General features: G+C 39.2%; 1 protein-coding gene across 4 annotated transcripts in view; it reads left to right on the forward strand.

Moving 5' to 3' along the window:
* FER (FER tyrosine kinase) overlaps nt 1–8,117 on the forward strand; it is a 474,202-nt gene extending 466,085 nt beyond the window's left edge. For all 4 annotated transcript variants that reach the window (XM_067731395.1, XM_067731398.1, XM_067731396.1 and 1 more), the window contains one exon: nt 740–8,117. In XM_067731395.1, coding sequence (XP_067587496.1) covers nt 740–882 — 143 coding nt within the window. In that variant the 3' untranslated portion in view covers nt 883–8,117. The remainder of the gene's footprint in view (nt 1–739) is intronic.
* The last annotated feature ends 10,115 nt before the right edge of the window (nt 8,118–18,232 follow it).

The raw sequence follows: 18,232 nt of genomic DNA on the forward strand, positions 1-18,232 counted from the left end.
ATCAGGGACAGGAATAAGCAGGTGATGGTGACACCCTCACGTGCACTTGTATAGTCCCCGGCTTTCAACAACAACAACAAAACACTTGCAACAAAACACCAGCGCCCTAGGGTCAGGCCTGTCAAGGGGGGCATGGTTGTAGAATCGGGTGTAGGAAGATGACTTCCAGCTTCCTTCCTCCCTTTTCCTACCGCTCCTGAGGCAGATGCACACAGGCACACACACACCACCCAGCACACTGCCGGGACACTGCCAGGTGACTTTGAATTAAAGATAATATTCTTCTCAGACTGTAAAGGAATATGTCTCATATTCATTTTTATTTCACTTTTAAATTAATGTTTATAAATCCTCATCCTTTTTCTCATCTTCAAAACCCTGAGTTGTAGAGATGATTTTTTTAAACTCTGCCTACAGCATCTAAAAGCAAATTCTGAAAGCAAATACTTAGAGCAACTAAAACATGCATTTGTATGTGATGTATCTTACATCAGACTTTGTGACAAATGAACAAACAGAAAATGGGTTCTTTGAACTAGAAGGTAATGATGTTGCTCTATTAATATTAAAGTCTGCATTACTTATAGAGAAAAAATCAGTTTGCCCTGAAATGAATTTTTTGTTTCTATTAACCAACAACATAAGGTACTAAAAATTGCAAACTGCATAATGCCCTATGTGAACATTTATATCTTATTCCCATTCTAAATTCTCTGTTCTTCTTCTCTTGGGTCTTCAGGATACCGAATGTCAGCCCCTCAGCATTGTCCAGAGGACATTTTTAAAATTATGATGAAGTGTTGGGATTATAAACCTGAAAACCGGCCCAAGTTCACTGAACTTCAGAAAGAGCTCACTGTCATCAAGAAGAAAATCACATAGTGACAGAACAGTGCAAACTCAGCCTCCAGGACTTGGTCCTCCAGCAGAGTAATATTATTCTTCTCATTAACAATGAGTTTATACCACGTTATGTGCAACAGTCTTCTAAGGTTATTTTTTTTTTTATTAACTGTTTTTTAAATATGTGCCGTTAAAAAAAGTCAAAGGCGAATGCATTCAAGAAACAGGTCAGTCCTACCAAGGGCTTTCTCAGCTCACCACAGCAATCCTGCCATTTCAGCCCTTTGTAAATAGAAAAGCACAGGCTCTAAATGTGAGGGGGAACCAATCCATCTTTTTCACACCGGGACCATCGATGTTTCTCAGAGATTTTTTACTTCAGACCCAGTTCACGGCTGCTGTCCCATGCCACAGACCCTACTCGATCGGTGCTATCAGCTGCATTGGTAATGCCATGTCTGCAGGACACATTCCAACCAAAGTTGGCTTTCTGCTCTGCCAAGGCAAGAGTGTATTTGTAAACATCATTTTATATTGAGCATTATTTAGACCTCCTAGGGGTTTTCTTTCCTTTCTCACCAGAAATAAGCACAGTGTAAGAATCCTCACATTCCTGTCTTATTGGTAAAGCTGTTGTTTCCCTCCCCTTTTGTCCAGGCATCAGAAAATGATGCCTGGAATGTCCTCAAAGAGCTCTTAATTGAGGCCACAGCTTTTAAAGAATGTTTCAGACAGCTGTGACGGCAAGAAGTAAGTTGGAACAGGAGGACGGTCTGGAGAAAGGGGCAGCTAAAGTCATCATCAAAGAGAAGGAAAGGAAAATAGAAAATCTGCCTTCTTACCAGAGTTATGCCTTTAGACACACACACACGCTTTATTTTATGGTCTGATTCATGAAAAAGGTTCTAAGAAATGTTTTCAGGAGTTCACAGATAGAGCCTTCTTGTCAACAAAAAATTCTTTAGAGAAATTCCAAAGCACGAGGCTACAGAAATAACAGCATAATTTTAAGTACCTTCATTTGAGAGGAGACATCCCAGAATTTAATTCTGTTCATTTGTGCCAGTTTCCAGAGCTGTCAGAATTTCATGATTCTAGTTCATAAACACATCCATGTGTGTACACATATGGGCATGCGCCCCCCACACAGACACACAGCCACACACACACACACACATAATACCGAGAAACCTGGCAGGTATGAATGGAGTAAATTGGTTAAGAAGTCAAATGAACATTATTAAGGAAAAAGCTATAGAGATAGCCCTCCTTTGTCCACCTTCCCCCTTCATTTACTCTTACACTGCTACCTGAAAATTCTTATCATTAGCCGACCCATATATGAGCACAGTTTGGAGATGCTTCATATGAATAAAATGGAACAGAGTTTAAACTAGGATTGTCTTTAGCTGAATCTTAGCTTCATCCAGGGAACTTACCCCATGGTCTGTATATAGTTGCCTCTCAGGATAAATATGTATGTAAGAGATGGTCACGCTCAGGGGTAAATGTGGCCTGGGAGCTTTTAATAAGTGCTCAGGCCTGTGTCCAAATAGCACAGTAGTGATTATTTGGTCTACAGTCATTGGAAGAGCTTATGGGACAGAAAATTCCTCCTGCCCCCTCCACCTATTTGCTGCCTAGGAATATCACTGCACACAACTCACACCCAGTACTACTTTCAAGAGTAAACAGGATAATACTGAGGAGAAAACTGGCTTGTGTCTACCACTTCAATCTCCTTGAAGTTTCATACACATTTAATGATTACCACATCCAGACGAAAATGAAAGCATAATAAACTTGCCCGCAAAAATATTGCAATATACAAAGTAACTCTTTTTTAATCAGCATTGTTTCCCTTCTGTCAAATATTATGAGTAAAAGGAAACCTTCTTTTGATGGCATATACTGTGGTAAATCAAAGCACAGACTCATGAATTAAGATTAAGAGCTCTGGTCTTCAGGCACTTGTCAGCCTTCAAAAGCAAGAATAAAATGGGGACATTTCCACCCTTTGCCAGTATTTCCAAGTGCATCTCTCTGTAATATTCTTTGTTTAAAAAAAACAGCCTCCCATCACTTAGCAGCCGCACTGCTAAGCTCTCAGCAAAGAGAATGATGGTTTGGGCTTTAATTTTGTGAACAAGACCTGAAGCTTAATCATTGCATTCTGGTGTAAAGAACGAACATGGCATTGATATTTCACTCATCCAGGCTGTTAGAATTTGCAGTTCACATCGTAACTGTGTGCTTAAAGAAGCTTTTCAAAACATCGTGACATCTGCAGCATTTAAATTCTATCTTATTCTTTGTCCCAAAGCAGGCAGTGGTACAGTTCAGGATTAATAACTCATCGGGAGTCTTTCAGGATCATATCAGTTATATAGAATATTAAATTTAATATAGGCACATGCATTAAGAAAAACTTATGCCGACTGTTTTTTACTGTTAACTTTGTTGTGCTTGAAGCATAATTTATTCATCCCTTCTGTCACAGATAATTATTGGAATTATGTACTTTAGGAGGCTAATCCGTACCCAGAAAGCATACACACAAATTCTCCTCTGAATTTGCAAGTTGATATAGGGAAAGAAGGATTCGTAAACACATAAAATCCTATGACTTGTTTAGTAAGAAAACAGTAACCAAAATTTTAGTAACCAAAATTTTAGTAACCAAAATTGCCACTGGTCTGAATGTAATTCAGCCAGGTCACAAATCTTTGTGTTGTTAATAGATTTTTTCACGTGTTGCATCTGTTACTCCTATGTAGTTTCTGTCATAATTCCTTAAATTTATGAATATGGAGTCGCGGGGGGGCGGGTAAGCCCAGGCAGCCTGACTTACCTGCATTTTTCTATCTTGAATCACCAAGGAGCCTTTATGAGAAGTATTTAAGTAGCTCATCATTTTTCAAGGAAAGAAATCTTTTATTGTCAAATTAACATTTATTACCGACATGTGAAACCTAAAATTATTTTGCAATCTAAGGTTACTTCCCAAAGCCAACATATTCTTTCTCTTCTAGGAAATAATAATAAAGGATCAATAGGTTTTGTTTAGACTTTCAAAACCAGAGGTTTCGTTTTAGTCCATCCTGCCACTAGGTCCCCAGTGCAAGGTCTTATGTAATCATTTCTCTCTTATCTCCCAAATTTAATATAGTCAATAAAATTCTTCATCCATAATTCACCATTTTATCACAGATACGATATTACTGAAACCTGTTACTAGCACACCAGTGTAGAACATGAGTCTGATTGCTTCAGCCAATTTTCAGCACACATTTCACAACTGTTTTTCATTTGAGGGTTGTTTTAAAAGAAAAGAAAATGTTTAGTCATTGAAATAGTCTTAATTTCCTTTAAACCATGGTATGGTTTTCTTGTCTGTGTTATACTCATTGTTTCAGTTTTGCCATATAGTTTTATATAAAGTTTGGCTAATACCACTAAAATAACCGTGGCTTCACAATACTGGTATGACTTGTGTCAAGAAGAAAGTGTTTTAATTATAATATATGCCACACACTGAGGATCTTGTAGTGGGATAAACATAAAAATGAGAACGCAAAAATACATGTCTAGGTCGTATGTTACTGTCGTTCGGTTACCTCAGTCACACTACTTTCCAGTTCACTCATCAGATGTTCTAAAAATGTACCTGAAAACCTTCCTTAGGATACCCTATGGACACTGTTCTGTGGCTGTGTGTCTTTTGACGTGAGATCAGTTGATACTTTCTGAAAAGAGGGTTTGTTTGTTTGTTTGCCTCGACCCTCTTTTTACATATACGTACCCCCCCATCACACCATTGGTATTTTAGTTGTTTCTTATCAACAGAATTGATTGTCCATGAACACTATTCTGAGTCATGTAAAGTCTGACTTTTGTATTTAGGAGGTCAGAGCCCTCACACAAAATAGAATAATGCAAAATACAAAGAACAAAAATGGACAGACAATTGAAAAAGACATGGTTTATGTATTAATATGTTAAGTAAAACAAAGATTTTATATGAAAATGAGTTTATATTACAGTTCCATTACACTATTAAGTTAGCATGAAAGTTTACCATTAAAATAAAGTGTTACCTCTTTTATTACTAACTCTGATTTGCTTATACGTACCAGAAATTTTTTATTAAATATTTTAGTTTTATTTAGTTTTCTCTGTTTTGATTAGTTTCATATCAAGTCTGAATAATATATTATTTGGGAAGATCCAGAACTACATATTAATTTCTGCCAAAAAAAATATTCTAATTAAAAGTCAATATTTCATGTACCAAGATGACCTACTTGAAGGAGATACTGCTACAGTTGTAGAGTCCCATAAAATTCTCCTTAAAAAAATAATGCTATAATACAGAAGGTGTAAAACTATATATCTTAGTCATAATTCAATTTAAGGAAATATTTGTAACCCCTTGAAGGCCATTCTACTGCCTCATACTGATTCAAAGATTAAATTCTGAATTGTTAAGTGTAGACATTAAAGACTGCCTAATAAAGACAGATTCTTAGGTGGTAGAAAAATCCTACTGAACTAAATTCCTAGTCACTTTAAACTGGGGAGATATAATGAGCATAGGCTTCAGCACATCTGTTAATAAGGCACTGAGGCAAACGTCTAACAAGGCAAAAGAGGAGAGCACCAGTTATTCTAAGGCAGGATGATGCAGCCCCTACAGAGAGTGTAGGATAATTAAAGTGGAACGAAGACTTGGACAACGTCACTAGGAGGCCTGAGGAGAACAGTGCCACCAGGCCAGATCCTTTCCTACAGAAAATGTAAAAGGTATTGGAGTCAAAAGAAGCAAAAGAGGTCACCTGCCAGTGTGTGGGCCTTCCTGTGAGCAAACCGAAGACCTCTCCCTTGCATGTGTAGCAGTCTCTTATCCCCAGCTCAGAGGCGATGCTGTGCTGGGCGACACATGCTCATCATCCTCCCAACTAATGGGTTTGGCCATATATGCTTAGACTTTTAACAGAGACTTCTCTAAGTCTCTTTGTATTTGAGTTAGTGATACTATTTCTTAAACTAAATCACTGATTATTCACACCTCATTAGAAATCTGGTTGCAATGGGGCTGGTCTCCTAAGTGAGAGCACGCTGAGATCAGCCATTTCACCTTTTGACTGATGTTGACTAACTGGCTCCTAGAGGTACCCCAGAGGGACCTTCCTCTGATGAGCTCAGCTCTGGGGAAACATGGAATCCAGCAGGGAAGGAGGGGAATACCAATTAAATAGCAATGCTCCTTGTCTTTATACTAATAACATGTGAGGGAAAGGAATCATAGAAGCATCCTAAAGCCAGTCACAGTGCAGCATGGCTAAGGTCAGACATGGAAGGCAGAGAAAGAGACATCCACAAAGGAAGACTGAAGGACAGGAAGGGCAAAAACAAAGTACCAATGCAAAGTGACTCAAGGGCTCACCTTCCAACAAATAAATGCGGGATCAATGAGGGAAAGCGAATCCTCAAAAGGGAATTTTGAGGTGCTTCCCGCTGCATGGTATTAAACATTACGTACCTGTCAAGTTTCTACAACACTTCTTAAAGGGCATTGAGTGGGGTATCGATTTGATTTTCTTTATGCTCCCTATAATCTCAAAAGGAAGCCACTGTTGAATGAGAATTACTCTTGCTTGGTTTTTCTGTTAGGCTGCAGGTATGACAGTGGTTCAGCCCACTTCCTAAGCAGTAAGGAACTGAGGGTGGCACACATATGTCTGGGGCAGCCAGCATTGGAGGAAAACTGCTGTGAAATTTCCTTCTTCTTATTTTATGAAAGAAAAGATACCTTGCGGGTGTCTCTGCCTGCAACATAAAGACAGATTGAGCTTCCCTCCTTGCCAGCAAACTTGCAAGGCCTCCTAAAGAAGAATATTTAGAATTCACTCTAAAAAGATTCAAATCTTGAATTTCTAAATTATCTTCCCAAACATTACCACTGAAGTCAGAAGAGGTGAGTGTTCTACAAAGTAATAAAATGTTCTAAGTGATGGTAATGGCCCTGGTAGCAGGATTTTGTAATGTTTGCCCTCAGCTCTATTCATTCAGAAGCTTTTTCTCGATATCTGCCATGTCAGGTTCAGGGAACCCTACCGGGTGCTAGTTTTTCTGGATTTTTTTTTTTTTTTTTTCTGGTTGGTATTTCTTTTTCTCATGTTGTTTCTTAATCTTTACCAAAACAGAAACGCCTTTTCTCATCAGCTTTTATCAGACAGTGTCTTAACTGGCCTAGACCAAACAGTTTCTCCTCACGTGCCCAGGAGGCCCTTGCCTTATAGAGAGCTCCCAGGCATCCATTTACCAGGCCCACTGCATACCCTCTGTGTGAGAGGCCCCGTGGCTTAGAACACAAACAGGCCTCGTTGTAGTCTTTGTGGTGGGGATAGGACGACTAGGTGCCAGATGTGTCTGATGAGTTATACTATCAATAGAGGTTCTTGGGAGATTTTGCCAGGATGGAAAGATCATTGTGAGCAGATGTGCCCAGGGAAGCAGACTGTTGACTTGGCCGAGTAAGCTCACTAGGTGACCTGCCTCCAAAGAAATGTTAAAACACTAACAATGATTATTTTAAAACCCCGGACATTTTCAATTTTCCCATTCCACTCTTCTCTGCCAGTATTTTTTATTGTTTCCTTCACACTCCTCTTGTCAGTAAATGTCTAAAAGTATTTCAGTTGCACAATGTCAAAGAGTTTTTCCACAGCTTCAGAAAAGAGGGTAGTGAATACAAAGACTCAAGTTTAAAATAAGGCAATCTACCTAGAGACACAGACCCCAAAGCACTACTGTGCTGAAACACAAACTCTACTCTAGTTTCCCCCAGAGCGGTACCCTTCCTACAAAGCCAAACATCACTCTTTCTCCTGTCTGTTAAGAACATCTTTAGTATCAGAATAAGCACCTTCTAGATGCTATCCAAAGCAGATTCTAAAATGACATACGAAGAAGCCAGATTTCAACCATTAAAGCAACAACAGAAACACTACTTTCATCCCTTTGTACTCAGTTAAAACATCCATGCAAAAACTATCAATAGGGCTTCCATGGTGGCACAGTGGTTGAGAGTCCCCCTGCCGATGCAGGGGACAGGGGTTCGTGCCCCGGTCCGGGAAGATCCCACATGCCGCGGAGCAGCTGGGCCCGTGAGCCATGGCTGCTGAGCCTGTGCGTCCAGAGCCTGTGCTCCGCAATGGGAGAGACCACAACAGTGAGAGGCCAGCGTACCGCAAAAAAAAAAAAAACAAAAACTTATCAATAGAACCATCCAGGCAGTTCGTCTAATGAGGAGCTAGTACCTTATTTTGAAAGCATAGGATGGATGTCAATGGGAAATAGCAATGTTTTGAGCAACACAGGGTAAGTATAAGAAGGCCAATAAAAAAAAAAAATCCCAATTCCCACATTGAAGCAGCAAAAATCTGAGAATGAAAACTGGAGTTGTATATGAGTCCAAACTTAATATTTTCTTCATGCAGCTCTTGTCAAATTGTACAACCTTGGGGGTCCTCTTTTGAGTTGCCTGAAAAATCCTTATGAAGCAAAAAACTAAATCCACCCCCCAACCCCCAATGGCAGCTTGAATTTCTAAGTGCCCTGGATTCAGAAACTTAGCGGCTGAGAGGGAATCTGTAATGTTATTACCAAGATCCCAGGCAAAAGGCCCATCTTGGCAGTCTTTGCAAGCTTGCTAATCCATGCTTTTGTTAATTTTTAAACATGGAAGATGGCAGAGTGGTGGGGGTGAAGAAAACACCCTATTAGCTAGAAATTTTTTACAAATAATTTTACTTGGTAGAAATAAACTTGCCTCCTTGCTCTTAAGAAATGCCAGACTGTTGTAAGCAAATGCAGAGGGCATGGTGCCCAGAGCCATGCTTAATATGACCGTGAAGTTTTCTCCTAACCCAAAGCATAACGGTTCTTATATTTAGATGATAGGATGCTAGAGAGGCCCATCCCCTGCCGGTCTAATTGCTTTGCTTCAGCTGCAAGTGGAAGACCAATTCCAACAGAAATGAACTTATTTGCCATAATTCCTCCTCAGATGCTAGGCCTTTCACACTTGGAATGCACGGAAAATATACATGTTTTAATGGAATTCACTATTTTTGGCTTTAGTGTCAAAGAGATTGGTTCCACAAGGTTCACCTGATTCCCCATAACAAGTATATGTTATAACCCTATGATTCTAAATCCAATCCCAGCTATAGGTTCTGAGCATCAAGTCAAAATCAAAGATAAAGGGGAACTGGTAGAGAGGGGTTTTGTTTGTTTCAGACTCATGACCAAAGTGGCCAAAAATGTGAAACTCCCTTTCACTTGACGAACATTTCACCATATGAAATGCCAGTCACCCCACAGCATCCTGTGACATAATCAGACTCTCAACATGGGCCAGTGGCCAGGAGCACACTTTTCATGGGCCACTTCTGTTTATCATTTTTCTTCATAAATCATTGAGATTTCTCACTAAGACAGCTTTATTAGAGGTGTATAGGTTTTATGTTTAATTTATGTTAAATACATTAAATCACATGGTCTACTTAAGCAACATATGAGTATAGCAGGAGTTGGTGGCAGTATGAGTTCTGCTGACTTTATGTTATGGTTTCTTTGTGTTTCTCTTGGTATGGTCTGGTGAGTGCCCTAAAAGATTAGAACTCTCTGAAGTCATAGCCATACAACCACATAGGGTTAAGAAAAGCCAGATAAATGCAGGAGAATAAAATCAAGTTGTCAAAGTCCCGGGAACAGCCCTGACTTTTTCAGGAACGCAAGCAAACGGAAAGCAAAGACAAAATGTACAAATGGCGCCCAAGCCATTTGACGGTGGGCAGCCCACTGGCCTAAGGCACTGCATGCTCCTGGCACAGACCCACAGTGAGTGGTTGCAGAAATGTGACTTTCTGGGTTGCTTCCACTTCCCTTTATTAGAAGATGAGTGTGGGATGATGGGGTGGGAATGGGGTGTGCCCTCAGCCCCCCATGGTCCAGATGTTCCATCTGCAAGCCTGTTGAGCAAAGCACTCCTGTGGTTTACAGTTTCCTTTTAGTGCCAATATTGTCAGGTTAAAGCACCTTTAATCTTCTTTTGTTGTTATTTTAAAATAATATATTTGTTAAATGGATTAAAGAAACACTGGAAATAGGGTGCTTCTTATAAAAAGCTAAAGTGTAAAACACAGAAGCAAGTCCTTTGGTGAGTTTATCTGGCTTTGTAAACAAGTCTGAAAATGAATGAGAGAGAAATATCTAAGCAGTTAGTTGTCTGTCTTTTACCATTTTTAACTCGGATCTGTATTTAACACTTATTTATTTGTTAGTTTTACATTCAGAAGAAATACACTTTGAACTTCAGCTAACATTGTAGGATGTTTTTAAATTGTTTTCTACTTTTTTAAAACATGATTTCATCATTTTTGTAAACTTAGATCATTTTTGAATAGCCCTTTTTTCTTTCCCAATAGACCAATTACCATGCATAGGTCTGTGGAACTTTTTTTTTAACTGTATTCTTATAATAAATGTAAATATTTGTAGCAAACTGTGTCTTGTCTTGTTTAATCTTTCTATCGTGTTTATATTGCTTTCTTTTCCATATAAATATTCTCTAAGCAGAAGAAAAGGAAGGAGAGATTTCCATGGTAACTGGCCTCCTAGGGATGTAACAGTGTATAAAACATCATTAGCTTTCAGTTTCTCTGTAATTAAGCTTCTGAGTTCTGATGATAATGGGTGTGTGCTGCTTACAGTCCAATCACTGCTTCCTCTGTTTAGAAATCAAAACTGAAATATAGTTCAAAACGGAAATACAGTTCAAGTCCCATTTCTCTGTGCAGACTGGCTGTTTGCCAGGGTTCCTGTTGTTGTTTCATAACAGGATTTGTTTAGACATAACAAAAGGATTTAGGGGAGAAAGGTGGCTGAGAGGGATGTTTAGAAAGAGAAGCTGAAAGCTGCTGTTGCACGGCAGTTACAGGCATGCATCCTTGCCTGGCTGGTGTACAGGGCTGAGCTGGTCACAGAGCCAAGATGCTGCTGGACTACTGTTTACCCTTCAGTCAGCAAATCGATAACATTTCTAAAACGGCATGCTGTTATTTACACAGTTTCCCCTGCGTTAAACCAAGCCCTCTCCCCCTCCCCGATCTTGGATTGGAAGAGGTAACCACTCCCCTCTCAAAAACATGTTTCCTGTTTGTGGGGCAGCCGCCAAGCTTCTTAGGACAAGCAAAATGCATCCATACAACTCTTTCCAACCTTCCTGCTCCTGCAGCACTCTGGCTGACCAGAGCTGGGTGTTTCTGGCCCTTGGTGAATCCTTTCACCATAACTCTTAATTGTCTGTCTGAGATTGCATCCTCATCTCTGGCAGTTTTGATTTCTGATACAGCATCCCAGACAACCCGTGCTTTTACTGACTTCAATTAATTAGGACCAGGCGCATCCAGCCAACCAGGGAAGGTTGGCTATTGGACTGAAGTTCCAGTCCCCAGGATGGATGAACAGCATCTCTGAAATTCCCTGGAGTTCTCGTGACATTTAAAGTCCTAGACTTCACTGTACATCCCCCTCTGGCTAGTGATTTCTTTAGGCAGATGGCAGTGATGTTGCTTGCAAAAAACCATGGATGGAAGAACTAGTTTCCATTAATTAAAAGCATCAGTGGTTGTTCCTGCAGGTAAAAACAGTGTAAATGAAGTGTATTTTGAAACTCCCCAAATCTGCTACAACTGGACTGACCCAGCACACTTAGGCCAAAGTCGTGACTACAGCTGAATCAGGCTGTTGGTGCTACTTCCAAAGGCATCTGATATCGAAACAAGCATCAAACTGGGAGCTAGGAAACCTATGTTCTCATCCCTGGTTGGACTCTCACTAGTTCGTAAACTTGAACAAGACACATCACTATCTAGGCCACAGTTTCCTCAACTGTAAAACAGGTTGGACTAAATCATTACCTAGTATTAAAACTTTTTTTTTTTAATTTTGCTTCTCTAAAAGCATCCTGATTCCTTCTTCAGTATTTAATGTAGTCCAGGTGGTACCCTCCCACTATGGAAGCCAAAGGACCGATCCGTAATCTTTATTTACCCAATTGGATACTTTCTCCCAAAACTGAGTCTTGAAGGACAGAAGAAAGAGTTGGAAGGCACTGTTCCTAGGAAAATACTGCTGTAAATTTACCCTGGTCCTCCAGAGCACCCTTGGTGTCTTCCCATTCCCAAGCCTCATTCTCTAGCCTCCTATTGACCTTGGAGCCTCCAGCTCATTCCCTTTTACTAAGCTATCCATAGAGCGGTTCTGTTGCCTGCAGCCAAGGATCCTGGCTGATACAGTGATCTCTAAGGCGAGGCCCCCTTCCAGCCTTGGGATTCTGTGATCTCCCAAGTCTTCTCGGGGTCACTTTAGAATCTCTGAACACCAGCACTGTGCAGGATGGGTTCTGTTCTCTTGCTTTCACAGTGTAGCTGTCAGAATTCCAAAGTGATGAGAAAAAGGAAAATTCCTTAAAGGTTCAGTCATCTAATGCGCTGATTATCTAAACTCAGCCTTTTAACGTCTCCCCGGCTCGGGACCTAGGTAATTCAAAATTATAAATGTTTCTTTTGCAGCCTCCCTGTGGTGACAGTTGGCACCATAGGGTAGTTAAATGATAAGGTCAATGGACTAGAACATTGCGAGAGGCTAATTGATCTATCACAGCAATATAAATGCCAAGAATTAATAGAAAAATAAATGTCATAGGAAGTGGAGATATTGACAACCTTAGAAGCTAGTCTCTCCTGGCCTCTTCCCACCTTTCATTAGGGCTTGGTCTTGTTCCATATTCAGAGGATCTTTCCCTTTCATGCAAACACATCCAGCCCCCAAACGTTTTGTTCTAGCCCTGGGTAAAAGCCAATGAATAATTTAAGCCTGTTGGGTTTTTATCCCAATTTAATTTTCCAAGCAGCCTCTGAAGCCTTCCTCTGCCCCCCTGCCAAATGTCAAGGAATGAGTATGACACAGTAACACAGCACAGCAGGACTCGAAGGAACACACTGAGGATGTATGTGCGTTATGAAAGGGAGTGAGTGGGCAAAGTGGGAGGATTTACTCACTGATGTCCCTCACTGAAGCTCCTGTTGCAGCAGCCAAAATCCCAGAAACCAGGCTTTTTCTATTCCAGAACTGTATACTTCATTAGTCTTCCAGGGAATACCAATCAGAGACGGGAACATCTCATCTGCTATGGTTGAACCTTTAATCTCAATCAAATCAGGGGACAGGCAGCCATCTGCCCCAGCCAGTTTCACTCCTGAATTTCTTTTTATATCAAACTAAGTCCAGCCTCTCTTCTACGTCACCCTGATGCATATAGAAAGTTAGAAATGGGAGACCAGCAGATTCACAAGAGCATATCTCCTCTCTTTGCTTCATTGTTCTCTTTCTCAAACCCTTTCTTGTGGCTTGAAATCAGTCCTATATCAGGATACCCTCAGTTTTTTACCCCAAAGTAGATGTTCCATAAATAATCATTGGTGTATATTAAAGTATATTCCTCAAGTACAAATTTGGGAAGACCAGAAGTCATCTACAAGGTTAAACATATGGTAAAAGAGGAAAATTATAAATAAGAACAAAGTCCAATTATAAAGAGAAAAGAGAGGAAACCAGATATCTAAAATCTGTTAATTACAACGAGGCAATAAATTTTACTGAATTTCCTGACAACCAAAAAAAAAAAAAAAGGCTGAAAATTCATGCGCTAAGCATTCAACTTAAAAGATTAGAAATAAAGTGATTCTAGAACTTTGTTCTCTAAGATTAAACATAAGAGTCATGGCAGTGGTTTTCAACTGGAAGCAATATTGCCCCCCAGGGGATATTTAACAATGTCTGCAGATATTTTTGGTTCGTCACAACTGGTAAGTGCTACTGGCATCCAATAGGTAGAGGCCAGGGTGCTGCTAACCATCCTACAATGCCCAAGACAGACCTTCATACTAAAGAATTCTCTGGCCCCAAATGTTAATAGTGCCATGGGTGAGACACCCTGAGTTATGAGGCTTCTCTGCATTTCCATCCAGTGGAAATGGAAGGCTTTCTTTAACTGGATAAATTTTAAAGGAACAATGAAAGACAAAAATGAAAGCTGCTTTTTAATTTCTTTCCCTACGCTGATATGTTTGAAATACAGCTTACATAGAAAAACAAAGCCAAGACTTTGTTCTTCAATGAGATTCACCAAGAAAAAAAGAATAAACTACCTTAGGAATGAAATAGTAGACATAAATAACTACAGAAACAGCAGGGATTGAAAAGGTAATAAGTGAATACTGTGAACTCTCTGATAATAAATTTGAAAATAACCTAAATTAAACAAACTTGATGAATTCCTAGAAACAATATAACTTGCCAAATCTTACTCAAGAAAAAATAGCATTCAAAATAGTTCTGTAACTATTAAAGAGCTGAAATCAGTAATTTAAAATCGTCTTGTAGCATTTAACCCAGATAACTGAAGGTTTATTTCATGCATAAACTTTTACATACATGTTCATAGCAGCTTTTTTGGTTTGTTTTTTGGTGTTTTACTATTTTAAATGAAGCTGGAGGAATTTAATAATGATACCCTTTAATATGATTCAGTTCACTGCAGGGCTGTTAGAAAATCAGGGGTGAAGTTCTTAGGCTTAGGAGAGAGATGTTAGAAGTACGTTAGCAAGATATATTATTACATCTTTAAAACCATTTACTTTAAAACTTGTAAGGTCACAGAAGCATTTAAAATAACTTTTAGACAAGATCATGTGTGTTCAGGGTGGTACAGCTGTAGACTACAGCCAACATCATACTCAATGCTGAAAAGCTGAAAGCATTTCCTCTAAGATCAGGAACAAGACAAGGATGTCCACTCTCACCACTTTTATTCAACACTGTTTAGGAAGTCCTAGCTACAGCAATAAGAGAAGAAAAAAAATAAATAAAAGGAATCCAAATTGGAAAAGAAGAAGTAAAACTGTCACTGTTTCCAGATGACATGATACTATACATAGAAAATCCTAAAGATGCTACCAGAAAACTACTAGAGCTCATCAATGAATCTGGTAAAGTTGCAGGACTTTGTTGCAGGACAAAATTAATACACAGAAGTCTGTTGCATTTCTATACACTAACAACAAAAGATCAGAAAGAGAAATTAAAGAAACAATCCCACTTACCATCGTATCAAAAAGAATAAAATACCTAGGGATAAACCTACCTAAGGAGACAAAAGACCTGTACTCAGAAAACTATAAGATGCTGATTAAAGAAATCAAAAATGACACAAACAGATGGAAAGATATACCATGTTCTTGGATTGGAAGAATCAACATTGTGCAAATGACTATAGGCAATCTACAGATGTAATGCAAGCCCTATCAAATTACCAATGGCATTTTTCACAGAACTAGACAAAAAATCTTTAAATTTGTATGGAGACACAAAAGACCCCAAATAGCTAAAGCAATTCTGAGAAAGAAAAATGGAGCTGGAGGAATCAGGCGCCCAAACTTCAGACTATACTACAAAGCTACACTTATCAAAACACTATGGTCCTACACAAAAGCAGACATTTAGATCAATGGAACAGGATAGAAAGCCCAGAAATAAACCCCTACACCTATGGTCAATTAATCTACAACAAAGGAGGCCTAGAATACACAATGGATAAAAGACAGTCTCTTCAGTAAGTGGTGCTGGGAAAACTGGACAGCTACATGTAAAAGAATGAAATTAGAACATTCTCTAACACCATACACAAAAATAAACTCAAAATGGATTAAGGACCTAAATGTAAGACCAGGTATTATAAAACTCTTAGGGGAAAACATAGGCAGAACACACTTCGACATAAATTGCAGCAGTATCTTTTGGATCCATCTCCTAGGGTAATGAAAATAAAAACAAAAATAAACAAATGGGACCTAATTAAACTAAAAAGCTTTTGTACAGCAAAGGAGACTCTAAACAAAATGAAAAGACAACCCACAGTATGGGAAAAAATATTTGCAAATGATGTGACCGACAAGGGATTATTCTCCAAAATTTACAAACAGCTCATGAGGCTCAGTATCAAAAAAACAACCCAATCAAAAAAATAGGCAGAAGACCTAAATAAACATTTCTGCAAAGAAGACATACAGATGGCCAAGCAGCACATAAAAAGATTCTCAACATTGCTAATTATTTATTAGAGGAATGAAAATCATAACTACAGTGAGATATCACCTCACACCAGTCAAAATGGCTATCATCAAAAAATCCATAAACAATAAATGCTGGAGAGGGTGTGGAGAGAAGGGAACCCTCCTACGCTGTTGGTGGGAATGTAAATTGGTGCAGCCACTATGTAGAACAGTATGGAGGTTCCTTAAAAAACTAAAACTAGACACTACCATATGATCCAGCAATCCCACTCCTGGGCATATATCCAGAGAAAACCATAATTTGAAAAGATACATGCACCCCAATGTTCACTGCAACACCGTCTACAACAGCCAGGACATGGAAACAACCTAAATGTCCATTGATAGATGAATGGATAAATAGGATGTGGTACATATCTACAATGGAATATTACTCAGCCATAAAAAAGAGTGAAATAATGGCATTTGCAGCAACATGGATGGACCTAGAGATTGCCATACTGACTGAAGTCAGTCAAACAAAGACAAATATCATATGATATCACTTATATGTGGAATCTAAAAAAAAAAATGGTACAAATAAACTTATTTACAAAACAGAAATAGAGGGCTTCCCTGGTGGTGCAGTGGTTGAGAATCTGCCTGCCGATGCAGGGGACACGGGTTCCTGCCCCAGTCCGGGAAGATCCCACATGCCGCGGAGTGGCTGGGCCCATGAGCCATGGCCGCTGAGCCTGTGTGTCCAGAGCCTGTGCTCCACAACGGGTGAGGCCACAACAGTGAGAGGCCCGCGTACCACAAAAAAAACAAAAAAACAAAAAAACAGAAATAGAGTCATAGTTGTAGAAAACAAACTTATGGTTACCAGAGGGGAAAGGGGCAGGGGAGCGATATATTGGGAGTTCAGGATTGATATATACACACTACTATATTTAAAATAGATAACCAAAAAGGACCTACTGTATAGCACAGGGAACTCCGCTCAACATTCTGTAATAACCTAAATGGGAAAAGAATTTGAAAACGAATAGATATATGTATAACTGAATCGCTTTGCTGTACACCTGAAACACAATGTTGTAAATCAACTATACTCCAATTAAAATTTTTTAAAAAATAACTTTTAACCATGTGCAGTTAATTTGATAGCAGCTTTTGTCTAACAGCCCAAAACTGGAAAATACCCAAATGTTCTTCAATAGGAAACTGTGGTACACCCATACCATGAAATACTACTCAGCAATAAAAATGAGTGAACTATTTTTTCTTCTTGAAAACGTCTAATTACTTTTTTGTTTTTTTAGCCATGAGCAACAACTAAAACAATAGGCAAAGATTTTCTTTTTTTTTTAACTTTTTATTTTATATGGCCAATTAACAATGTTGTGATAGTTTCAGGTGCACAGCAAAGGGGCTCAGCCATACATATACATGTATCCATTCTCCCCCAAATTCCCCTCCCATCCAGGCTGCTACATAACACTGATCAGAGTTCCCTGTGCTATACAGTAGGTCCTTGTTGGTTATCCATTTTAAATATGGCAGTGTGTACATGTTGATCCCAAACCCCCTGACTATCCCTCCCCCCGTCCTTCCCCCTGGTAACCATAAGTTCGTTCTCTAAGTCTGTGAGTCTGTTTCTGTTTTGTAAATAAGTTCATTTGTATCATTTCTTTTTAAATTCCGCATATAAGGGATATCATACAATATTTCTCTTTCTCTGTCTGACTTACTTCACTCAGTATGACAATCTCTAGGTGTATCCATGTTGCTGCAAATGGCATTATTTCATCCTTTTTAATGGCTGAGTAATATTCCACTGTATATATGTACCACATCTTCTTTACCCATTCCTCTTTCGATGGACGTTTAGGTTGCTTCCGTGTCTTGGCTATTGTAAACAGTGCTACAATGAACATTGGGGTGCATGTATCCTTTCGGACCATGTTTTTCTCCAGATATATGCCCAGCAGTGGAATTGCAGGGTCATATAGTAACTCTGTTCTTAGTTTTTTAAGGAACTTCCATACTGTTCTCCATAGTGGCTGTAACAGTTTACTTTCCCACCGACACTGCAGGAGGGTTCCCTTCTTCTCCACAACCCTCTCCAGCATTTATTGTTTATGGATTTTTTGATGATAGCCATTTTGACTGGTGTGAGGTGATATCAAAAATGAGTGAACTGG

This window comes from Pseudorca crassidens, chromosome 3 (assembly GCF_039906515.1).
Source record: "Pseudorca crassidens isolate mPseCra1 chromosome 3, mPseCra1.hap1, whole genome shotgun sequence".
NCBI lineage: Eukaryota > Metazoa > Chordata > Mammalia > Artiodactyla > Delphinidae > Pseudorca > Pseudorca crassidens.